The sequence below is a fragment of the Gavia stellata genome, chromosome 1 (assembly GCF_030936135.1).
Source record: "Gavia stellata isolate bGavSte3 chromosome 1, bGavSte3.hap2, whole genome shotgun sequence".
Taxonomy (NCBI): Eukaryota; Metazoa; Chordata; class Aves; order Gaviiformes; family Gaviidae; genus Gavia; species Gavia stellata.
The window spans coordinates 43322141-43349454 of record NC_082594.1 but is presented as its reverse complement, the minus strand read 5'-3'; the positions used below and the strand labels follow the sequence as shown (position 1 = coordinate 43349454).

At 36.7% G+C, this 27314-nt stretch overlaps 1 protein-coding gene across 2 annotated transcripts in view; it reads left to right on the top strand.

The window, feature by feature from the left end:
* The window catches only part of KLHL1 (kelch like family member 1), a 238422-nt gene that overhangs the window by 192035 nt on the left and 19073 nt on the right, over positions 1 to 27314 (top strand). For both annotated transcript variants that reach the window (XM_059819433.1, XM_059819426.1), the window contains one exon: positions 23963 to 24125. In XM_059819433.1, coding sequence (XP_059675416.1) covers positions 23963 to 24125 — 163 coding nt within the window. The remainder of the gene's footprint in view (positions 1 to 23962; positions 24126 to 27314) is intronic.

The following is a 27314-nucleotide window of genomic DNA, read 5'->3' as shown; positions in this document are numbered from 1 at the left end:
AGTAAAAATAACTGATTACATTGTTCTTGTTAGATTGCTAAGAATATATAGAGGGTTTTTATTATTTACCAAAATAATACTGGGAAAAAGAAAAAAAAAAACAACAAAGAAAAGGCAGAGGAACAGGGAAAGCAACCCTGAAACTAACAGAGGTTGGTGAGAAAATTCAAGTTTGTATGGACTGATTTTGAAAAAGGACTTCTTTATTTGTCAATCAAGGTATTATTTAGTTTTAATCAAAGCATTATGTGTTTTCATTTATCTAGTATGGTAGGAAATAAAGGCTATAAACACTGTGTCAGTGATGGACTGATGGACTTTAGAAAGTATTTGTAGCCATAGTTTCATCATGACTGAGAGCATATTTTCTCATAGCCTGTTTTCAGATAAGTTGTTTTTTGTGGTTGTTTTTTTTTTAATAGTATTATCCATACCACTGTCAGCATTAATCAAGCCACATTGTATCCCTGTTCTTTACTCAAAGAAATATACATTTGGTGGGGGTTTTTTATTATTTTTTAAATTAAGCAAAAGACAGTTATATTGTTTCCTTGGAAAAAAGTAGTCTTTCTATTACATATATCATAGATACAGTAGAAAAAATGCTCTAATTTATTCAGTTACATAAGCAATTTTGTGATGTTTCAGCAATAGCCTTTTTTATTCTTATCTGTAGAGTGACAAGATTTTCTTGCTTAAAGAAAGGAATTTAGAGTTTATAGGACATACCCAACAGAATATAACTTGTATAAGGTATAGAAAACTTAACTGTTCATTATCTATTCTGCTAAAATCACCTGGTGTGATAGAATCATTACAACATCATGAAAAATAGAAATGGAAAAGACATGCTAAGTTACCATGTCCATTCCCCTGAGTTACAATCATCAGCAAGTCATTTAATGTACTACTGTATCAATATAATGAAGGTGCTTCCCCCCCCCCAACCTTTGACATTTATATCATAATATGCATCTGTACAGTGGCTGGCATAATGCATTTTTCCTATTAAACTTGTCTTATAATAAAAAGTAGTGATGGGAATCTATGTCAAATGGCATCATGACACTAAATAGCTCTGTGATTTGAAATTGTTTCCTAACTTTAAATTTAACTATAATGCTGCAGAAATACATGTAATGTCTTCTTTACCAGTGTTCCAGAATTCTACAGAATCTGTTATTATTTTCAATGCTGTTCCCAACGGTGGTAAAAATGCAGCAACTTCAGCTATAACACAGGAAAGTATTAAAAAAAAAAATTAGGGAGTGCTTGATAGAGGAAAAACTTTTCCCAGTGACAAGAGAGATAGAGCCATGATCAAACCCCCTGTGATCAGTTCAAAAAGTATGTATCATTTTGGATTGATAATTCTACGGATGTTTTCGGTCAATAGATTTAAAAAACACCTTTATAGTTTGAGTAAAGCTTTTCAGGAATGTTAAGGTTATGACTGGAGAAAAGCTGGTATATTTTCTACAGGAGAAAAAGGGGAACACAAGAGGCATTTGACCACTTGAGGGTTTTTTGGTTTTGTGTGGAATCACTTTTGAATTTTGATATTGCAGAAATTGGGGCTTTTTGTAAACAACATGTAAAATGAGGAAAGAAGTATAAACTGGGATTATATTGGCGATGAAGAAAATTATTAAATGCAGTTGTTTGGAAAGCAGTAGAGATGTGCTCTCTTTCTTTATTTGGAGTCATGATATATTATTTCCTGAGAAGCTTAGGTAATAGAATTTAATTGCTTTTTTTGTTTTAATATTTATTTTTTTCCAGGAATCCCATAGTTATTATTTTAGTAAATGCCCTTTGTAATGAGAAATTAATCTGCAGTAAGAAATACTTTTTCATTTGTTTTCTAAAATATGTGTTATATTATATCCATGCAGTGGTAATGCTAGAGCTGTTTGAACTGGATTTTGTACACAAGACTAGAAATAGGCACCCATCCTTTAGACTGATATCTTATTGTTGACAGCAAAAAAATTTCAGATGTACCCTCATTGTAACTAGAGTCACAACCAGGCAATACAATTCACTTTATTTTGTCTTCATATAATCTTCAACAGAACTATGTGTGTAGAATTTGATATGTGTAGAAATGAGAAATGAGAAAACGAAACCTGACAGGTTTTGTAGTGAAAGTACATAGTGTAGGAAGTCATATGATGATAGGTTGTTTCAGCGCTGTCAATGGAAGATGAGTGGAAGCTATGGTAGTGGTAGAGTCTGGAATAAGTGGTGTTAAAGTACTAAAAAGAAAGGGTAGACTGTGGGATCCAAAACTATTATTTCAACTAACAGTGATTCTAATATCCCTGTCAAGTAGGCCATAAACCAGTATGAAATACGAAAGAGTAATAAGAAGCAAGAAAGGGAGTGGAAAGCACAAATGAAATATGGGGAAGGTGAAACCTGAGAAAGAGAAAGACCAAATCAAGACCCATATAGAGAAGGCAGAAAGAGGCTGAAAGAACAACGAGGAAAAAGAATGTAAACCAGATTGTGGATTATCAGTTCAGCAAAGAAATGGGAAAAGTGGGCACAGAATTGCTTCATAGAAGGACCTGATAGAGGAGAAAGAGGAAGAGAGGAAACAGGGAATCAATGATAGGCTAAATTTAAACTTTAGATACAAATTCAGTGGAACTGTGGTTTAAAAAAAAATAAATAAAGGAAGGGACCAAACAAAAGAGTGATACTGAGCTTGTCTTTCCAAAGTAAACAATTTAAGTGCCTGAGTGAGAAAATTAGGCTTCCAGTATAATAAAAGTAGGGCAGTTTTTTCAGGTCGGTGTCCTAAATTGTACTTCCCTTTCCATAAAATATGTAAAGCATGCCTAAGTTCCTGTTTTAGGCTAGATTTACACTGTTTGTTAAGCCTAGACTTGAGCTTTGGGTTTTGGCTTTGTAGATATACTGATCTCACTGTCTGTAGTCAAACATGTATTTGCAACATGATCAGCATGGGAAGAAGGATAACAGGGCATGGTACTACCTGACAAACTCATATGCAGCTTAGAGTGAAGGCGGGTTACTTGTTTTTCCTATTTACTCCCCTATTGGAAGAGAGAATTTTGCCAGCTGGAATTGTATGAGTGAAAATGCTATAAATGCTATTAAAATATTCATTGCTGATGGGAAAGCCTTAGATTTATTTATATAGCATATAGGCCTAGGGTAGGTAGAATTCACTCTACTCAGAGTGAATGGTCCCAGAGGGCCTGAAGAGTTTTGGAGTCTCAGTTTACACAGTGAGTTATGGCTTCAACCCATTGTTCTGAAGACGCTAACTATGTAATGTAAATATATTCCTAAGGACCTAAGGGATATGCTTAAAGTTAGACAGAGTGAATACCTGCCTATAATGTGGTTATCATGAAACTGGTATGTGCGGAAATGAATATCTAAAAGAATAAGTTCAAGAATCAGAAGTGGAAAGAAAATACAGGAAGTTAGGGAGTTATTAGATAAAATATCTCAGAATATCTTTGATGGTGATGACAAAAATGTCAAATGGCATTATGTGTTTGCAGAAATGTCTATTTCTATATTTCACTGAAAGAGGATGATCCACCCTGCTTTTTAGATCCAGCTTGATTTTCCACTTCCATGTTTACTGCTCTAGAATCCAACACAAGAGGAAGAGGGAAGGGGAAAAAAAAGATTATCTGGGGGAAAAAAAAGGGATAGCTCTGTAATTTTTAAGTAGTAATGAGAACTGTTAATGGAGGAAAAGATTGTGGAGAAACTGAAGTATCAGTCAAAAAGCTGGTAAGTTATATAATAAAGGAAATAGGTAAAATCAGCGCTAACAAATCAAAAATAAGATAGGATTTTCTATTTATTTTGGCCAAAATCAAAGACATTATTACCCTCTTTTTGATCCATAAATAGTTATGGTACATAAATACATATATATGCATACCAATTCAAATATATATGATACATATGTATATATATGTATACCTGTATATATGTCCATATATGCCATATATATCATGATGTTCCTGTTTGTGTGTGTATATATATACACACACACATATCTGGTTAGTGTAAACATTGCAGCTTTTTTCTGTGGACATTGTGATTCATAGCACTGTCAGTGCTGTGGTCCATAATACAGAACTAGTAGCATTTTTCAGCCCGGAAGTTATAAACTACCATCAACTTCATCACAAAGTAAATTAAACCAGTTTACCTGTCTTAGAAGCATTTGTTTATTTCCAGATGCCTTGTAGAAAAGCTGTGGGTACTTTCCTTGCATTGTCAGCAGTTATAATGTATGCAATGTCCAAGCGTGAAGAAGTTTAACTGATAGCTGAACTCCAAATGCAGCTGCATACTTAAGTAAGTCATTACATTCCTGAAACTGATAATAATAGGGAGGTTTGAATGTTTATTGAACACTTCATTTCTTAAAGAATGCATTCACCAGGAGAAAAGCATGATCCTTATTGCTGTGTGTCATGACCCTTATTTACTGGTTAGTAAACAGAAGAAGATTCTGACAATAAAGAAAATCAGAACTGAAGTGCAAATTGATATAAATTTTACTTTATGTTTTCATTGATGCAAAATGTCACAAAAATTTATCTCCTGTATAATTAATTCTTCTTGGCTTTGATTTTATTCTTACAACATGGTAAATCTCAGAAGGAAAATACATGTATAAATATAAAGACATTAGTCAATCTAAGCCTATACATTTTTAAAATCATTAAATTATAATTTATAAAATATTTTAACTACTTTTAAAAGTATTTCATTGTTGTCTGTTTCAATGATTTAAAATTAATGAGATGCTTTCCAAAGAATTTTTAGATTTTCAAAAAGTAATTATTGTTTATCAAATATTTTTAACCTGTGTGATAGCTTAAGGCATATGTACAAACTCTGTCTACACTTTTAGAGAACTAAGAATTTAGGGTAGGATTGATCCCCCTAAGTAGGAATATATACAACGGAATAGAACAACTGAGGTGGCATATTCCCATTTCCATGGTCGTGGACCACAGTGCTGTCAAGGTAAGACCACTGGTAGATTCAGCCGTTACACTGGTCCTGGAGTGAGGATTTGGACTCTCTGCCTAACATTTTTCTTAATGTCAACATATTAAAATTCAGCTTTAGATGGATAAAAGAGTTTTCTATCAAATAGGACTAGAATAAAATCTTCAGTGTTGGCCTATGAAAAAAAGGAGTGTTCTTTTTTTAAAAAAAAGTCTGGGTTTTCTCCTCTATAGGCATATTTTTATGTTTTTTTTTCCTGTACTAGGCAAATATAAGAAAAATTGAAAAATTATAATTAAGCATAAATAAAAATATTTTTGAATGTAGGTAGATTAGGTAGTTTATATTTTTGACTTTACTGCATAAATTAATTAACCTAGAATTCTCTATGGAAAAAAATAATAAAAAAGCCAGTTGTAACTCTGGTAAAGTAAAGATAACTTAGATTCCACTAATGAGTTACACTACAACTTTTAAAAAGAAATCCAAATGTGTTGTACTGATTATTTATACATGTGTGTATGATTTGAGAAATGCCAAAAATACATAATCTTGAAAAAACTGTTTAAGATAAAAAACTAAATAAAAAATATAGTAAATTTGTAGGAAAACTTCTATATAAATAAAACTAACAAAGTAATGGAGTATGTAACGTCTTAAAGCTAGAGGTAACTTAGTAGGTATTATTAATGGAACTGCTTACCAGTTCAGTACTTCCTGGCAGAATTATTCCTTCAAAAAGTAATAAATTGGAAAAAAAACCCAAAATAAATAGATTTATTTTACGTAGTAAGAGTCCTGCAACAAAAATATTCTCATGAAGTGTATATTTTTAATTCCTTTGCCTTCACTCGATGAAATAAAGAAAAAAGTCATATTTTTAACAATAAATGTCTAAAATTTCAGCAGATGTTTAAAAATATGCATTCAGTGCAAATACCAGAAAAAGTTTCAAATACTAGAGACCTTGATAGGTCCGTAAGAGCAAAACAATACCTGATCACATTGAAACAAATGAAGGAGAAACCAAAGGTAACAAATAGGTTGATACCACAAATTTATAATGAACAGGTTATTACAATAAAAGTTATGCAGATTGAAGATGCAGTTCATGAGGTGAATATGGAGAGTAATCACCTTACTTCACTTTATGCCAAATAAACTTTGTTTGGAAAAAAAGCCTTTAAAGAATAGGTGTTACTAACACATTTTTTAAACACTTTGATCAGGAAAATAGAGGCTAAAGGATTCATGAGCAGGGTAGATCAGATACACAGCAATGTAGCAAAACCCGTTAGTGTACAGGCTGTCTGAGTTTTACCTGAGTCATAAAACATTATGAAACATAGATTATTGCTTGTTCAACACTGAAAATCTAATGATGAATGATACCACTCCTTATACCTGTATTGCAGGGTAACTTTCAAGTCAGTGAGAGTTTAACTTTCATCTTCTATTTTAAAAATTTTTGCCATGGCAGTTAAGTAATGATGTTATTTCAGCTAGTGCTTAAGCCCCAATAAATACATGTTTGTTTATGGAGTTACAATCTATCAAAAAAACATTCAAGGCAAAGCAGAGACCATTAAAGCAGAACAGGAATATAAATAAAAGCTTGATACAGCCTTAACAGGTACAGCCATGGTAACTGTAAAATAAACTACAAATGTAGAGAACAAAGGGGATCCTTTTTCTTCTTTCTCCACTAGCTTGCAGGACAGCATCTTCTTTTTATCTACCACCATTGCTGGACTACAGAGGAGGAAAAAATGGAAAATTCACATCTTCCATTAAGAGACAAACAAAAATAAGTAGGGGTTTGTTTTGGTTTTGTTTTTTTTAAAGTTTTATAGCAAAATAATTCCAAATTTTCTGTATGTTGTGTGTATGTAGAAGAAACCACTATGAGGAGAGAAAAAAGTACAGAGGTGAATAAACAGATGCATGAGAATCTGAGATTCCATTATGGATATGAGGGCAGATATGAACTGCAGTGTCCTTATGAACAAGAGGCTGGAGATGAAAGACTGGAAGAAAAAAGTCAGTAAAATGAGGAGAATTAAATTAGCATTGAAACCAACAGACTGATCTTATAGTAACTTATTTCCTATTGATATGATAAACCTGTAATTATTTATGATTAATTCATTTTCCCAAAAGTACTATAAGCACATGAACTATTTATAAAGTAATTCTTGAAAGATATAGTCATGTTTTTTGCAGAATGTTTGCTATAGTGTCAAAGGCTAGAACACTGGGTAAGGGAAACTTTTCCAGATATTAATTTGTTAGAGTGGAATAGTTCTTCAACAGACTAGCTTGGCAGAGCACAGCAATGTTCTGACATAGCTGTATTGTTTACCCTTTCAGAAGCAGCTGTTTAGAGATTAGTTTGAGAATCTTTTATGCAATGTTGACTAGTACCATGTACCTCTATGTAGTTAAATTATTGTTATTTTTTAATGTTGAAATCTCAGGGGAAATCTATCATTCTAGCTTTCACTGTTAACAGAAGACCTGAGCCTTTTAAAGTATTTTCTCTGCAATATTGATTCACATGTATATTAGAGTTTTTCTTTGGATTTTTCTCCTAATCATCGGGAGCATTAGAAGCATTTTTTTTTCTGAACTATTAAGTACCTTGTCATTGTACTTTGCACCCTTAGTAAGCAGTAGATCATGACCCAATTCACTAAAGAGCTACAAAACGTTATGGCAACACTTATAATAATTTCTGAGTCATGTTCTCAGGATAATAGTGTGGCAGAATTGAGAATCTGGTGTCTCATCTACAAAACCGAATGTAAACAAAGAGCCGGCAGGCAGATCTTTGCTTCTATAAATTTGCATTATATTAACATGTCAGTATAATATCTTCTGGCCCAAGAGGGCAGGGGTGTTTTTATAATTCTTTTAATCAGCTTTGATACCTGCCTGGGAACAAACATAGGAAGAGGTATTTTCAACAGTTTGTCACTGAATATTCACTAAGGAGGGTAGGTCAGGTCTAATTCTCCAAATTATCACATACTAAATCCCCAGCTTGGCCTATGGCAGTCCTATATGCAGCCTCCAAAGAACCACACTTGTATTTCACACCCAGTTAAGATTATGGTTGTGAAAATTAAATACCAGGTTTAATTAATTGATGCGTAATTTAAAACAAATTGGACTTTACCATCATTACTTTTGTTTATGTTGACACTAGTAGTATGGAAGAAAAGTGGTTTAAGACTTTAAAGAAGGCAAGACCAGAGTAATGAAAAGCAGCAATATTAGTTACAATTAATACAGAATTGTCAAAGTATGCTTCTGTGGATGTGAGCGAGAAAGGAGATCATTAGAAAATTACAGCTACCTGGAAACTAAATAAATGCAGAGCTTAAAATGGTGGAGTAAAGTCTGAGTCTTACTTAATCAAGTTTAATACTTGGATAAGAAGTCACTGATCTATTTTTCTCCTCACCTTCAATGTCATGTTACAGCATACGTCTGCCCTCTTCTTAAAAGGCAATTTCCTTATTTAAAAAAATTAGTTGTTGGATACAAGTTTATCCTTCCCAGTTAAAATTCTGTGTCTCTACAAATATCAAAATGCAGAGACTACAGTAAAGCTGACACTACAGATAATTTTTTCTTTGCCATTTCGTACCCAAAAGTGTCGGCATGAAACAATATTTCCTGTTATTTTATAAAAACTGTCACTTTTAAAAATGTCACTGTGTGAAATTAGGTCTACCATGCAGATAAGGAAAGGCAGAGTTAGAAATATGATAGGCAGTATTCCATTATTTTGCAACATCACAGAAAAGCAATTTAAAAATCCCATTCCAATCTCCAAGTATAAATAATTGAAACTCCACAGATCTCAGCATCTAATTAGACATAATAGGGCTTTTGCTGCATAGCTTTATGAAGGCAATCAAAAGGAAAATGCCTACCATTGCACACTGGACAATATTCATTTTTAGATCTCATTTAGCTAAAAAATAACACTATTTGCTTTCATAAATCTCTAAGTCTAAATGCTTAGGAGAATTATTTTCCAGGTAGAAAAAATCATTCTTCCCAGTATATAGTAACTAACATGGTACTGCAACATATTATCCTTCTTGCTTGTTCTTCTTTCCTTTTTTTTTTTTTTTGGTATGTATGTACAATTTGACTGCAAAATTTATTTTAGTATTTTCAAAAAATTTTCTAGTTCAGGAGACTGCCGTTTTCAGATTGTACTGATAAACAGCAGTATGTTGTGTTGAGACACAATTTAGCTAGGACATTTTTTAATCAAGACTATACATAGTCCCCAAAAAGCATCTCTATTACAGGAAATAAAGTTTAATAGGTACTGGCTTCTGTATGACTGAATAAATAACAAACATCGAGTTATTAAGGTTTTCATCATTTTCAGGGAAATATTAAGATTTCTTTCTACTGTACTTGCTGCACCTAACTGCTCAATATATTACTGAAAACATATCTCCTCTTAAGAACAAAAGTTGTTTCCTTTCCTAAAAGAAATCTTCATAGCTGGGTTTCTAGTCTCAGCTGACCAGTAACTGCATGCGAACTAGCAAAGACAAACTGTTCAGAATGTCATGAAAATGAAAGTAATTCATCAAAAGATGGATAGGATAAATTAGTCCCTCAATGCCAGATTTATTATTTTCTACAAATTAAAAAAATGTAAAATTTGATTCCACCAATTTCCAGTTTCTTTATTCAGATAAATAATGACCTTGATTATTTTTAATATAATTCTCTTACAATAAAAGCCTCCCTTTCTGGATGTATGATTGCTTTTCTCAACAAACAACAACAGAGCAGTAGTTTCATGTGGAACATTAAGTCCAAGAGGATTTCTTTTTTTTTTTGTGCTTTAAACTGATTTTGTCAAATTGTTGAAGACAAGATGCAGGAAGAAAAGCTGTGAGGGCCTTGTGTCCTTTCCCTTCTCTTAGCAAACAGTATTGAAAGAGACGACAATATTATTCTTGTATGCATTTTGCTTAATGATAGTAAGACTTCAAGCGTCTGATGGAAATTGTTATTTTCTCATTTAGGAACAGGAAAATCCCATTCTATATTATATATTTTAATAAAAACATAGTCTAAATTCTGAGTGTAAATCTAGATAGATGTTTATTATCTAGTGGGCATAGAACACAGAAAACAACAGAATTATGTACTCTGATGTGCAGACACACCTTAGTGTAGACACTTACAGTGACCATGAAAACCTGTTTCTAGAAGTCAAGATGAATTCTGATCTTCTAACACACTGTTCAGTATCTTGACTACAAAAAGATGACAAATCTTATCTCAAGAGACCATGCAGAAACTGGCTGTACCATTTAGAAAAAAAATAAAATGTATATAGAGGCCAGCACCTTTGCTCTTTAAGGAGGAAGAATTCTACAGCGTGCTAATGCGATTGGTACTCTGACATTTCAACACAGACTACTTAAAATTAATTTAATTTTTTTTCTATTAAAACAAATGACCTGGAACATTCATGAAAGAAAATAGTCTTGTTTCATCAATTTTATTGGAAAATATTTTGCTTTGTGATCTTGGTAGAATGTATACGTTCAGATTTTGATTGTGGTATTGCCATTTGCAGTTATCACGGACTGTTTAGTAACTTCAGTATAGGTTTTGAAACAGATGTGAGATGTACTGCGCTCCATCCTGTGGGATGGGGAGGCTAAAAGCAATACCTTTGGGACTACCTTTTAATCCATATATGTAATATAAGAATAACATAGAAGTTCTGGCACCTAAGTTCTGAGAGCAAAATATAAGAACCAGTAACGCTTGAATATTGAATTCCTCATCTATGACACAATCTGCTCTGGAATTCTTAATATATCATAGAATCACAGAATCACTAAGGTTGGAAAAGACCTGTAAGATCATCAAGTCCAACCATCAACCCAACACCACCATGCCCATTAAACCATGTCCCACAATGCCTCATCCACATGTTCCTTGAACACCTCCAGTGAGGGTGACTCCACCACTTCCCTGGGCAGCTTGTTCCAGTGCCTCACCACTCTCTCAGTAAAGAAATTTTTCCTAATATCCAGCCTAAACCTCCCCTGGAACAACTTGAGGGCATTTCCTCTTGTCCTGTCACTCATCACTTGGGAGAAGAGACCAGCACCCACCTCTCTGCAACCTCCTTTCAGGTAATCGTAGAGAGCAATGAGGTCTCCCCTGAGCATCCTCTTCTCCAGGCTAAACAACCGAGCATCCTCTTCTCCAGGCTAAACAACCCTCAGCCACTCCTCATAAGACTTGGCGTTCCCTCAGCCACTCCTCATAAGACTTGTGCTCCAGACCCCTCACCAGCTTCATCGCCCTTCTCTGGACACACTCCAGCACCTCAATGTCCTTCTTGTAGTGAGGGGTCCAAAACTGAACACAGGATTCGAGGTGCGACCTCATCAGTGCCGAGTACAGGGGCACAATCACCTCCCTGGTCCTGTTGGCCACACTGTTTCTGATCCAGGCCAGGATGCTGTTGGCCTTCTTGGCCACCTGGGCACACTGCTGGCTCATACTCAGCTGGCTGTCAATCAACACCCCCAGGTCCTTTTCTGTGGGGGAGCTTTCCAGCCACTCGTCCCCAAGCCTGTAGCATTGCCTGGGGTTGTTGTGACCAAAGTGCAGGACCCGGCACTTGGCCTTGTAGAACCTCACACAATGGGCCTCAGCCCATCAATCCAGCCTGTCCAGATCCCTCTGCAGAGCCTTCCTACCCTCAAGCAGATCAACACTCCCACCCAACTTGGTGTTATCTGCAAACTTGCTGAGGGAGCACTCAATCCCCTCATCCAGATCATCGATAAAGATATTAAACAAGACCGGCCCCAAAACTGAGCCCTGTGGGACTCCGCTTGTGACCGGCCGCCAGCTGGATTCTGCTCCATTCACCACGACTCTCTGGGCTTGGCCGTCCAGCCAGTTTTTTACTCAGAGAAGAGTGCACCTGTCTAAGCCACGATTCACCAGCTTCCCCAGGAGAATACTATAGGAGACAGTGTCGAAGGCTTTACTAAAGTCCAGGTAGACAACATCAACAGCCTTCCCCTCATCCACTAGGTGGATCACCTGGTCATAGAAGGAAATCAGGTTGGTCAAGCAGGACTTGCCTTTCATGAACCCGTGCTGGCTGGGTCTGATCCCTTGGTTGTCCTGCACATGCCCTGTGAGTGCCCTCAAGATGAGCCTCTCCATAATCTTCCCCGGCACCGAGGTCAGGCTGACAGGCCTGTAGTTCCCGGGATCCTCCTTCCGGCCCTTCTTGTAGATTGGTGTCACGTTGGCAAGCCTCCAGTCATCCGGGACCTTGCCTGTTAACCAAGACTGTTGATAAATGATGGAGAGTGCATTGGAGCATATGCACTTGAGCTGGGCTATCGATTTCACCCCCAACATCAGCATGCCACCCCTAGGCTCATCTCTAGGCAGCCTGGTTTCATCCCCTTCCCCCTTCGAATCTAGTTTAAAGCCCTTTTGATGAGACTCGCCAACTCATGAACAAGAATCCTTTTCCCCCTTGACGAAAGTTGAACTCCGTCTGCAGCCAGCAGGCCTGGTGCCGTGTAGACCGCCCCATGGTCAAAAAAACCAAAATTCCTCTGACGGCACCAGCCTCTGAGCCATGTGTTGACCAGGTTCTCTTTCCTGTTCCTTTCAGTGTTCCTCCCCGCCACTGAAGGGATTGAGAAAAACACTACCTGTGCTCCTGATCCCTCAATCAGTCTCCCCAGTGCTCTGAAGTCGCTCTTGATCATTTTTAGGTTAGTTTGTGCAACCTCATCGCTGCCAACCTGCAAAACCAACAGTGGATAGTAATCAGTGGACCGTACCAGACCAGGGAGTTTCCTAGTGACCTCTCTCACCCGGGCCCCAGGGAGGCAGCAGACTTCCCTGTGGGTTGGGTCAGGTCGGCATATTGGGCCCTCTGTTCCCCTCAGGAGGGAATCGCCTATGACAATTACCCTCCTTTTTGTTTTAGTAGAGCTGGTTGTGATGCATGGGGCAGACTGTCTCACCCTAGGCAAACCCTGGAAGGACTTTCATCCATATCCTCGTTATCCTGGCCCTCAAGTTCCAGAGCCCCGTATCTGTTGTGTAGGGGCAGCTGGGAAGGTGAGGGAGGCCGGGAGGGGATTCGCCTGCTGCCCCAAGCAGGGACCTGTTTCCATTCTCCTTCATCTCTTAGGTCCCCTCCTTCTGCCCGGCAGCAAGAGGGTAAGGGATCCTCTGCTTCTCATGGAGCCTCCATCCTCTGCCTTTGCCTCAGGGACGGTAGGGCATGGCTCCACCAGTCTATCTCCCTCTCGCACTCCCTGACACTCCTCAGCCTCTCCACTTCCTCCTTCAGCTCTGCCACCAGGCTGAGCAGATCGTTCACCTGGTCCCACCGCACACAGGTGTTGTCTCTCCCGGCCTCAGGCACGAGCGACAGGCTCAGGCACTCCTGGCAGCCGGAGACCTGGACAGCTGCGTGCCTGGGCGGGAGCTCTGTCTGGGTCGCCACATTCCGTCTGGCGATGGTTTTCAGCTGAGTGGAGACCTTAGCTGGGCCTCTCCTGGGAGGGCGATGACCACTCATCGAGAGAGCCTCTAGAGCCAGAAAGGGAGGACTGCGCCCCGCCCGCACGCCCTCCCTGCACACCCTGCCTGCGCAAACTGATACGCAAACAGATGTGGCACGCCCTTCTGACGCACCACGCCCTGTTTGCCCGCCCTGGTCGCCGCGCTGCGGGTCGCTCGCGCTCCCCGAGGGCTGCTCTTGTACACGAGGGGCTCAGGCCGCCCCCGCTCTGGTCCTCGCCCACGCTGAGTCAGAGCTGCCGCTCCTCAGGAGCTCGCGCTGACGACTCGGGGTGGGGGGTGTGGGGGCGGGCTGGGGCACCCTCCCTCTCCCTGTGCTTTCGCCTTCGCCGTTTGCCGCCCTAGGAAGGGTCCCCCGTCACGATCCTCCGCTCCGGAGCCCTTCGCCTCGGTGGCTTCCATGACACAGTCTGCTGTAATGTAAAGGGTGTATTTGTTTATTTGCTTGCAGGGGGCTATTACCTTATCACTACTACTCATAATTTTTTGAAACATATGGTGCAAACACTGCCTAATGGTGAAAGTAAATACTTCTGCATTGCTTTGAACTTTTCCAACTCGACTTCTTAGAAAACATAATGCAAGAATCAGACTGTGGGGTTTCACAGATAGCTCTGAGTCAGAGCACAGGTAGTAGAGGCAGCCAACAAGTGCAACAGTTTGTGTAGAAGCTTCCACAAAAGGCAGCCAGAAACTCTACTGAGGGCAGTATATGTGTGCTCTGCAATTGTGGCTCTAGGGAATATGGCCCTGGAGAAGAGAGTGGCCCAGCAGAGCTGATAGAGTTTTCAAGGATCACCTCCTTTAAGCTCAAAAAAGTTCCATCTCAATGTGCAGGAGATCAAGCAAAGGCAGTAGGGGGCCTGCATGGATGGATTGAGAGCTCCTGATTAAACTTAAAGAGGAAGCATGCAAGAGGTGGAAAAATGGACAAGTGAACCAGGAGAAATACAGAGGCCCTGTCTGAGCTTGTAGGGCTCGGGTTAGGAAAGCTAAGCTCATTTTGGGTTGAATCTGATGAGTGACTTGAAGGGCAACAAGAAAGGCCTTGTCAGGTCTTTCAACAGCAAAAGGAAGACTAGGGAAAATGTGGGCTCGCTGCTGACTGGAGTAGGGGACTTGGTGAGAAAGACCACAAAAAAGGCTGAGGTACTCAATGCCTTCTTTGCCTCAGTCTTTAAGACTGTATTCAGGACTCCCAGGTCCCTGAAAACAGGGGGGCAAGTCTGGAACAAGGAAGACTTACCCTCAGTGGCTGAAGATCAAGTTAAGGAACATTTAAGCAAGCTGGACATTTACAAGTCCCTGGAACCTGACAGCATGCACCCACAAGTGCTGAGGGAGCTGGCTGATGTCATTGTGAGGCTCTTAATTATCTTTGAAAGGTCATTGTGATCAGGAGAGGTTCCTGAGGACTGGAAAAAAGTAAATGCCAGTTGTATCTTCAAAAAGGGCAAGAAGATGGGTCTGGGAGGATACAGGCCAGTCAGCCTCGCCATGATCCCTGATAAGGTGATGTATCAAATACTGGAATCAATTTCAGTCCATATTAAGGACAAGAACTTGACTGGGAATAATCAGCATGAATTTATGAAAAATAAATCATTCCTGACCAACCTGACCAACTGAACTTCTAGGCTCACACGGTTGTAATCAGAAGCACAAAGTCCAGCTGGAAGCCACTAGTGATATTTCCCAGGGGCCAATGTGTTCATCATTAATGATTAATTTCATTAATGACCTGGATGATGGGACAGACTGCATTCTCAGCAAGTTGGCAGATGACAAAAACAGTGAAGAGTGATTGATGGTTATACTGCCATCAGAGAAACCTCAACAGGCTGGAAAATGAGCTGATGGAAATCTGATGAGGTTCAACAAAGGGAAATGGCATGTCCTGCAATTGGAGAGGAATAACCCCATGCACCAGTACAGGCTGGAAGCTGATCGGCAGGAAAACAGTCTGTAGAAAAGGTCCTGGGGTTCCTGGTGGACAACAGGTTGGACAAGAGCCAGTAATGTGTGCTTGCAGCAAAGGTGGCCAACAGTATCCTATGTTGCATTAGGAAGAGTGTTGCCAGCAGGATGAGGGAGTTGATCTTCCCCGCTACTCATCCCTGGTGAGACACACCTGGAGTACTGCGTCCAGTTCTGGGCTCTGCAGCACAAGAGAGTCATTGACTTACTGGAATGAGTCCACCGAAGGGCCTCAAAGAAGATTAAGGGACTGGAGTATCTCATACATAAGGAGAGTCTGAGAGAGCTGGGGCTGTTTAGCCTGGAGTAGAGAAGTCTTAGGGGGCTCAATGTGTATAGATACCTAATGGGAGGGAGTAAAGAAAATGGAGCCATGGTGTCCTCAGTGCTACAGAGTGAAATACAGACTGAAACACAGGAAATACCAGCTAAATGTAAAGAAAAACAACTTTTTTACTGTTAGGTTGGTACACTGGCACAGATTTTACAGAGAGGCTGTGGAGTCTCTATCCTAGGAGTTATTTAATAGCCATCTGGACGTGGTCCTGGGCAACTGGTTCTAGGCACTCCTGCTTTTAGCAGTGGGATTGGTTAGACAATCTCCAGAGATGCCTGACAACCTCAATCACTCTGTGACAGGTCTACTGTAAATGATTCTGGGAGTCTGAAACTACAATAAAACAATGGGAACAAAATTACAGCCCATTGAACACCTTGTTTTTCAGGTTTCAACTAGTTTACTTTTAAGCCTGATGCAAGATCAGATGACAATAATGCACAAAACATTGCCAAGTTATTATTTTTTTTGTTAGTTTTAACACTGTATTTAAATAACTTCAGCCATTGCTTGATGAAGACAATTGGTTAATACATTTTGTAAATCCTTAGTGGTTGTAATTCATGCTTCTCAGTTGTGCTTAAATACCTATTCTGTTTCTAAGTACACTATTGAATCTACAGTCAGTTGCTGATGATACAATGAATGAATTTGTTTTCTTAAATTAATGTCATCAGTAATAGCCAGATTTTCATTTCTGCATTGCTTCATTTCACTGTTATGGTTTTATTTAAGCAGTTCTGTACTTAAATTAAAAAGGCTTATCTCATTTAGCAGTTTTTAAAATGTATTTATTTATAATTTGCATCTTGGTATACTTGTGATAAAGTATTAAACACAAAATCAAAAACATATGTCTCACTAAATCTGTGAAATTGACTTTGTAAAATTTGAGGGGCTTGTTGGTCTCATTTCATCATTTTAAATCAAAACTGATTCATCAATTTAAACAAAGGTTAGATGTTGATTTTTTCAGTACTACATTTTCATTCTTCCAGAATGAATTTTGGATCTTGTCAAGTAATGTATCATTATCCAAAAAATGTGTAGAAAAATCCCTTAGCTGATATGGATGAGAGAAAGATGATAGAAGAGAGGTGAAATAAAAGGAGCGGGGAGGATGATGGTGGTAACAGAACAGGCAGAGCAATTTAGAGAGAAAATAGAGATTTCTTTCAGCAGCCTTTAGTGGTGCTTTCATTTTCAGCACACTTTTCTTTTTAAGACTAAATGGGTATCATCTTAGTATTCCCATATGATAGCTGTATTGAAAAGTAAGCTGAAAGTGGTTGATAGTAAAGAAGCTGGGGCTGCATATAGGAGAAAGGAAAATTGGTCTAGTTAGTCCAGTCTTTCAAAATGTAACTGCCTAATCTGGAGATGTTTTACTTTCTTAACCAAAAAGCTGAATGTGTTAAGGGATTACAGTTAGTATTTCTCTTACTTCCTATCACCATCATGCCAGCAAGAGGGTAAATGTCATAGCTGGTTTCTTTCTGGGCATCCTTCCCTTTATGAGAAATCATCAGCAAAACAGAATGAGCATCATTAACTTTGCATTAAGAAAGGGTGAAAGTCAAGGAGACTGTTGTGTCATCTAAGGCAATATATAGTACTCTGAGTAAAAATTAGTTGAACAAATTAACGATGCTTCATAGCATGACTTACAAAGAATACAAATTTTTATATTTTATAAATCTAGCCTTCCATGTTTCCACTTTTAAATACATGTGTGATTAATGTTTTCATACTATTTTTAATAAATGTAAAAATGTAAAAAAAACCAAACCAAAACAGAACTATATAGTATGAGTATGTAGAAAAAGAAGAGAAAAAACCCCCAACATTTCTGTAAAAACAAGTTACTGATTGATCGGAATTTGTCTGTTTATATTTGCCTTGGGTTTTTTCTTTGGGCTTGTTCTCTTTGGCTGCCTTTTCTGTCACATAGACATAGATGTCTCAAATATGTATGAAGTTAATGGTTTTTCTACATCTAAAACTATATATACATCATTGTGTATTGTTATTAATAAATATTGAACATCAGTTTAATAGTGAAGAGGGAATGAAACCTTTTTATTGGCATTGCATCACAGAAGTAACAGCCTTTATCGATTTGATTTGATTAAAACAATCATCACGTTATTTCATGAAATTATTATTACTGTGGTTGAAGCCATGTATTCTATACATGCTTCATAAAGCAAATTATTGGTTGTTTAAAAGAATGAAGGCATGTATTAAGGAAGTAACACTTTTCTTGAACACTCACTCTACTTTCATAAGTTCTAATTATACTTGTATATGCCTATCCCATTAATAACCAAAATCTGTATACATTCAGCAAAGTCTGCAACAGCTCTGCAGTAGCAATGACCTGAGAAGGCAATAAATTGAGAGTGATTATTCAGTTTGCATGATCAAAAGGAAATATTCACAAAAAAAGCATCTTAAAAATTAATGGGAAATTTATTGAAATCGCGATTTTTGCTGCTCCCAGAATGTTGCAAAGTCTAATCAAGCATACTTACTTGATTCAGCAGTATTGAAAGTTGCATATTTATTTATTTATTTATTTGACTCACATAGAGATGTCTGGGATTTAAGTACAATTTTTTAATTTTTTTTTTTTTTAAAGCATTAGAGTTGCCTCTATGAGTCACTAAATTTTCCTGTATTAGTAATTAAGTTCATTACCTGGACAGTGGGATATCTAGGTTCCAAAGCTTGACCTAGTCAAGAAAGGACTACAGTGAAAATGTGATCTCCTCCCTTTCAGGGTAGCCATGAAGCTCTGGGGTAGATCTCCTCAGATCCTTCTGCAGGAGCTATTCTTATTATATGTCATATTAATACAAAATGGAATAGAGGAAAAGTGAAAGGAAGGATAGGGCACTGATAGTTGTGATAACTGAGTGCCAGATCCCATTCCTTGAATATTTTTAATTTCAAACAATACAGAGCTATGGAAGCAAGAAAAAGGAAGAGCACTCTTCCCAGACAGGGAAATGAGGCTCTCCATTGCAAGCAGAGTCTGGCAAATTAATTTTATTAATAATCTTGTGTTAGTCTTTTGCTTTGTATTAGTAAACTTAATTTTATTCTATTATTTTAATATTGAGTTCATCCAGTTTTGATGAACTTTTTAATGGCTTTTATTTTCATCCTAAAAATCTTGAAATAATGTGAGGAAAATGTCACAGAGCTTTAGAAAAATATTTAATGGTGTAGTATTGAAGATAGCTTCTGTAAGTTCTGGTGAGTGACATGAAGTTATATTGGCAATGAGAACACTGAGCCTAACAGAATCATCTTTAGAGGATTGACAGAGCAAATCTGGCATAGTCCTATCCACATGTAACAGAGAAATGTTTCTGGAGCAAACTATTCTCAAAATGGCATCCAGGTTTTTCTGCAGAGGAACGTCTTTGATTTGCCATGGCTCTCTGGAAAGACGTATGATTGGGAAACCAAGAATGAGTATTCAACCAGGTTGCTCTTATTTGACAGTGCCATTTGAGAGACCGAATCACCAAAAGGTCTCTAATATATCATAATAGAGTGGTGAGTTTTCAGTAGGTGACCTTCTGTCGCCCCTACACCATAATACCTCTATTATGCAATCTGTGTTAAGCAATAGGTGAAGGATAGATGGAAGACAAGGAGACTTAACTGGAGTGGGAAGGAGAGTGCATGAATGAAAAGTAGAAGAGAAACAATAGATTTACTGTTAAACAACAAGAAAGAAAAAACATATTACGCAATTAGATTCACTATAGAAGCCCAGCTGTTTTTCCCAGAGATATCTGTCCCACAAAACATCTCACTCTCTATGTCATGATATGTTAAATTATGTGCTAAATCTTACATTTCTGTCATTTCAACCTGTCATCAATACATCTCCTGCAGTTATCAATTTGACAGGTTTGTCTAGCCAAGCCTTCAGAGTTGTTAACTTGGGAAAAGAAGACATATTTCATCCAGAACAAATACTGCAAGAGACAGTCTATACCAAAGTCAAAGAGACTGTGATATCCATGCCCAAATTCAGCAAATTTGTATAGACTCATAGATTTTATGGCCAGAAGTTACTGCTGTAATCATGTAGACTGACTTTCTGTAAGAGGAACACAGAATTTCTCCCCATCATTTCTACCTTGAGGACATGCCATCTCAAGGAGTTTGAGCATGTCTGTCTAAAAATGTATCAGTGTAGATATGAAGCAACACAGAAACTAGCACATTCTTAAATTCATAATTCCAATAAAACCTTACCATCATTGGTTAAAATACAAAATATTATTCTTAGGCTTAATTTAACAGGTTACTAATTCCAGTCATTAGATCTTATTGTTCCTCTAACAGTTAGACTCCTAATCATACAATCTTTTGTTTATGCAGGTACTTATACACTATGATTGGACTACCTCTTGGAAAAAATATCTTGATAAACCCTACATCTCTTATGGAATTTCCAGCAGGTTTTCCAGATTTTTAATGGTTCTTTTGTAATTCTTTCTGAAGTTCCTCCATACTACTTACATACTTTACATGTATGACATCTGCATCCATTAGTTTTCATGGGTGTACTGTTAGAGGAACTCACTACCAGCTGTGACTACAGGTTTCTCAATCTATTCCACTTTGCATTTATGTTTCTCAGATATGTACAAATATCAAAGCAAAATTTAAAATAAAGGAGACAAAATACTTAAAATAGACATAATACTGCTTTCATGGAATGCAGAACCTTGTTTGGTTTTTTTATTCACTTATTAGAGAACTGGACTTTGAACATTAATATATTGAATTTACGTAGTCCAAAATGATGATTTGCCTTCACATATACAGCCATAACTATACCAAAACAGAATGAAATATAATATTGCAGAATGTTTTTGTCTGGTATTTAAAAACATAGTGGGCCAGAACTGGACCAGCTCCTAAGGAGAAAATGTAAGGATGTCAATGTATTTGGTATTCTGTAAAGAAGAGACTTTAAATGTGTAAACCCATAGGAAGTCAGTACGTCCTATAGTCAGCAGCATGGAAAATTACTTTTGTACAGAAGCCTGTCTTTGTCCTGCATGGAAAAAATAATTTTCCTATAGCTTTGCCAGTCAATTTTCCTGTTACAGAAGCAATGCAAACTGGCAAACTCAAACAGGCAATCTTGTATTGAATCACTTAAAGTTCTCCAATCAAAATAAATTTCCAGATTTCTTCATTGGTGTAGCTGTAACCATATTCACACCTTTTGGCAGAGGAGCATGACATGAATCTCACACCAAACCAACATTTTTATTTTGGCAGTTTTCTAACTGCGACATTTCCTTGTGTCAATGTAAGATTACTTTATGTGGAAACGGAATTGAACATCTTGATAGCAAAGTATGTAGAAGTTATTCAGTAAAATCAGACCAGTTCAGAGAACACTGTAATGAACTTCAAAAGCTGGTTGAATTCACAACACAACAGCAAGTGGTAAATGCAAAGTAAAAGACATCGGGGAAAAAATCTGAAGGAATTGTGCATCTCACAGGGTTCTACATGCATTGTATAAACCCAGTAAAGTTCTCATTATAGAGAAGTCAGTGAAGACTATTTTCTGTATAAATCCTGGTTAAAGAGTACGACAGGAAATGTGGAGAGAAAACCCATTATATTAATGCAATAAGCTTATCAGTTTTCATTGTCATTTAAAAAGAAAAGGGCTAAAAATGTATGAAAATGCAGGAAGAACGGTATTTTGATTAAGAGGAAAGCCAATTTTCTATAAAAAGTAACTGAAATAATTGGTATGGCTTCATTTACAGAAGGAAAAGAAACAAGAATAAAACTCACATATGAAAGGACATGACAAAAAGTACAAAATAGTGAATGAGATAAAACCAGTATATTGAGGACAACTCTTCATGTCCTAATGAAACAGCAAATAAGCTATTCGAGGAAGTGAAAGGTGGAAATTTCAAAACTGATGAGATGTGTTTTGACATGCATCATATTTTCACTGTGAAATTCCCTGCATGATAATGCAACTCTGCTTATGTGTGGGGTGAGAAAGGGTTTGTGTGTTTATCTAGACACCAATTATATATGCATCTATGTGTACACAAACATTCACACACCTAAACTTTCCTTGAATAAGATTAATTTTTTATCCCAACAAGAATTTGATTTTCTATTTAACTTTGCATTAAGTGAAGAGTTTATACATGAAAAGCTAAAGAGTACAGTGTTGTTATAAAAATTATAGGAAATACTTTTTTGTAAACCTGTTTGTTCAGGATTTAAGAATATTTATAGCTATTAGATATTAGGGTAAAAAAAAAAACCAAAACCAAAACCAAAACCAGAAAAGCCCCCACAAATACAGCATATTATGTTCTTATTTTCTATGTGAACACTGACACATCTTCCCACATATTTGCTGTTGGTTGTGTTCTGAGATAAGATATTGAGCTATATGAATCATGAGTTCAATTTAATATCCACTTTAATATTCTGGAAAAATTATAGCTGAAACATGTGATTGAATAAAAAGCATTTATAAGCAAGACTCTTCATACCAGAAGAAACTGGAGAATGAGTTCACAGAAGGTTCTACAGAAAAAGACGAGGCTCAGACTTTATAAGAAGAAAAATTCCAGTAAGGGTTAGTAGGGTTTTTTAATTCTTTTTTTAAGTTCAAAAAAACCCCAAAACCGAAACTAACATCCGAAGTGCAGGAACGCTTTCTGTGAACACTGAGCTGAGACTTGTTCCAACTCATTGATAAATATAGATTTTAATCTCAAATTAAGCTTTGAATGAATGACTTTTCTGAAATAGAACAAAACACAGTCCTACACAGAATGTGGAAACTTTACATTGTTTTAAATGAAAGATAGACTTTTCTGCAAGAAAGAAATAAACCCATTCTCTGAAAATTTAATGATTTACTGTTTTCTGACTTTTTGATGAGTTCAAATCATGTGAAATGGAGTGGGAAAAAAAGACACTGACTTAGGAATAGGGTTGGATTTAGCCTGAGGTTTTCAGAATGATGCTCATTTGGGATCATGGATCATAGAATGGAATTACTGAGCTCACTGTATTGTAACAAATGGTGCTTAGCTATAACTTATCTTCCAGAGCCTTCTAAGCTTAACTGAAGATACTGTGAGATAGAGAATTCATCAGTTCCTTTGAATAGGTGATTAAAACCCCTCATAGTCAAAAATTTGTTTCTTATTTAAATTTTTCCTACTTCAACTTCCATGCTTTACATTTTGTTTTACTTTTCTTCACTAGATAAAATAATTCTTATATATCCAATATTATTTGCCTGTGAAGGTACCCATTCTCTTGTTATTTCTTTTTTTGATAAAGTAAATTGATGGAACAGCTTAAGTTTCTCACTGTAAGTTACTTGCTCAAGCCTTTGAATATGTTTTCTGATTCTGTGCCAGTCCACCAAGCTTCCTGCTAGTGAAAAATTGTGTATTTTCTTCAACATAATTGACAAAAATGCTGAAAACATCAGACTTCTTTCTCTTCCCTGTGGAACCTTGGTAGAAGCAAATCCATTCAATGAAATGCCCTTTAGGTTGACAATAATTTGCAATCTATCAGGTATCCAGTCCATAATTTATTTATCATGTGCCTTACTGATATTCTAAAGCAATAATTCATGATCAGAACCTTATGAGATACTATGTTAAACGGTATACAGAAATCTAAGACTGTCACATCATTGACAGGTTATTCTATGAAGCAAACAATCTTCTCAAGGAATGAAATTAGGTTTGTTTGACAAGAGCTATTTTTCATAAAGCCATGTGGAGTGGCATTAATTTTATTCCTGTTTGTTAAAACTTAATTAATAAAATCTCAAACTGGTGTTTCCATTTTCACTTTGAATATGCAAGTTCATTTGTTAGCTGTGTTTTGGAAAACTTTTTTTTTGCTATCGATAAAGCATACTTTTATGTTCTGTCACTCTCTCCTCCATTTTAGGAGTTACAGTGCTTGAAGGGCCTATTTATGCAGTGGGAGGACATGATGGTTGGAGTTATTTGAATACAGTTGAGAGATGGGACCCTCAAAGTCAGCAGTGGACATTTGTGGCAAGTATGTCAATTGCCAGAAGCACTGTTGGAGTAGCAGCATTAAATGGCAAGTGAGTAGGGTATTCTTATACGGTTGAAATACATTTCTTAGCGGGATGAATAACTGTGACACACAGTAGTAAATAACTTAGCATATTTTAATAGAGGGTGTCTATTGAAATAAATGTAGACACAGTTGTGCACACCCTCCTATATCTCATGGCTCTTGCATTTATTTGAAATAAGTAATTTATATATATAGTCTATATTATTTTTGTTTAATATTTATATCAAATACCTAAGAATATAAACCTGAAATTTCAGCGTGTATGGTATAAACCAATTCAGGACAAATTGTCAGTTGACTCATCTGACTTTTATATGTTGTATATGTCAGTTCTAGTTAACAAGCTAAGTTTATTCACCTAATATAGTCATGTACCCAGTGATAAGATTTGTTGTATATGCATTTTGTACCTTGCTTCAGCCAAACATTGACTCATGAAACCTTCTTTGTCTGAAGGCAACTACATTCACAGGAAGTAAACAGAAATTTGATTCTTGTCAAACCAGACAGACTGCATTAAACCTGTAATTCTAATTGTGTTCAGATTCTAAGTTTCTCTTTTATAACTTTCACTTCTTAAAATTTTAATGTGGCACTTATTAAAACTCATTTTACAGTAAAGTGATATTATGTATTACTTGTAGCTTACCACTTTTAAAGTACTTGCTTTCAGCTATGTGGCTAAAAGAATATGGTATGAACTGTAATAATTTAGAGGTGGGGGAGGAATTCATCACACCTAACTTCAGATATTTTTGTATAGACATCTACAGCTAAGCCAATCATCCTAAACTCACCTTATGGTCAATGGAAGAAATATGTACTTTTAGGATATCATTTGTCTTACTTATTTTAGACATTTATGTTAGGACAGCATGAATTGTGCTCTGTAAGTGCCCATTTTTCTCTACTAACTATATAGGAAACCTGAGGACTCTGTCTCAGATTCTGACTTCTATGCTTTTGATATCTTAAGCAGGAAAGATGAATCCCACTGTAGACAACTGAACATAAATAGAGGGCAGTCAGTAAAGAATCCCTTGGGAATGGTGGGAGCAATGGCGTAAGGCAAATTTTCCTCATACTTTATTCCTGCTGAACTGCAAGGAAGAAAAGATGAGAAACAGCTGCAGATGTGGGATGGAATGAGAGAGTAAATGTTGAGGACATTAAAAAAATAGTTAATAAAAGTTAGGATAAAAAGGTATATAGGGAAGGAAAGGACTTATTAGGCCTACCGGGTTTCATGGTAGACTATGCTACTGCATAATTCAACAACCCACTAAATTTTGTCCACCCCATTTCTTCCAGTTGCAAATCATTCAGATTTGACTATACAGTTGGATAAATTCTCAAAAATTCTTTATATTAGGTTGTGCTTATCATACCTAAAATACAGGCTTGAGATAAGTAGGCTGAATTGATTTCTGGGATTGTCAGACTCTTTCCACTGACTGTAAGAGTCACTGAATATAATTGTCAAACAAGGAGCTTAATTTAGCCCACAAACAACTATGTTACAAGACCTATAGGAGATTGTGTACCTTTCTGTAGCACCAGCTGGAGGCCTGACAGAGTACCCGTAATCCCATCATTATGACAATACGCAGATTTTTTTTTTTAATGTAATCTCAAATTAATTAAAACGGATTTAAAACCGTTAACTAATTTTATGAGTTTGTCATATTACAGTTGTGTCCTATTTGCAGAGTAACTCTGGATTAAATAGGCTTTATTGGATGAATTAATTATTAATATTATATTATTTAATTCATAGTATCTTATACTCAGATGATCTACTTCTCATCCATGACATTAGGAGTTAGTTTTATGTTGTGAAATCATCTGCAAAACTCTGAAACTTAATTGTCATTGCTTTCTTTTGCTAAGTCACAACAACATTGAAATGTACCAGATTAGATCAAATGGACAAAGCTGATTTAATAACCCTGTTACTCTAAAAGAATTTGGTTTCAATAGTGTATGAACCATGCAGCAAACTAACCGAGACAAGATCTAGACAAATAACCCTGCAAATACAGATCTAAAATTATGAAAAGCTGCATATGATTATGTATATATATTCCAGGTATGTTTCTTTTGCACAGCTGAGCATGTATTTAATGCTTCTCAGTTAATAAATTCTCAACTGAATTTTGCATGACTTTATAGCATATTTTTAAAAGAAAAGAGATATTATCTGTGTCTCAGGTGGAATGGACACCACTGAAAACCGAACAGCAGTGGTATCACTGAAGCAAATAGCAAATACACTACTAATTTTGGGGGTTTTTTGATCTGAATAACCATCTTTAAAAAACTTCCTATATGCCAAGAACTGAAACTTGAAAACATATGTAAGGACCAAACCTTTCAACTCTCTGGTGCTATTCTTACTACACTGCTGTTCCACACAACTGACATATGCTGCATTCCTCATCTGAGCTTTTCACTTTGAAATAGGCAAACGTTTATGGATTATTTTTTTAAAAGAAATTCTAGGGATTTTAGAAATGGATGTCTCAAAGAGAAACAAGATGTTTGCTTTAACATTTAACAAAGGAAAAACTATTTTATATGGAAGTTCTGAGGAGTCTTTTCCTGGTTATTCCTTATGTTTCTTTTCTTCTGCACTGAATTAAATAAGTAAATAAATAAAATGCAGCAGGGTTAGACTATGTTTGAAGTGCGACAGTTAGAAACTACTCTATGTGTGTATCATCTCCCACACTGCTTTGGGCACTGCATGTTAAAGGGATACGGTATGCTACAGATCTCAAATGTGAGCTTCATAAATACTTGAAAAAATATAGTCTCTTCTTTTGTGTTTTAACACTGGAAACTATTCCATTTGTGATCTTCCATACCTCTATGGTCTACTTCATTGTTTTTTCCAGTTAAAACCATTTTAAGCAGAAAAAAATGGTACATTTTAACATAAAATTGGATGAAAATTGTATTTTTCTTTAAGCTTATGGTGGAAATAAAAAATAAAAGCTTCTAGATTCTGATCTCCTTAGGCTCTGAGATGACTGATTTGTAAGTAACTTTTTATTATTTCTTAATATATTCACCCTTTTTATGCTCATCTATGTTTTTGAAGCTCAAGTACATAGTCTGTGTAAGTCAATCATAAATTATTTTGCTGCTCAAACAGATTGAGAGTGATGTATCTGAATTCGGCAAAACAGGG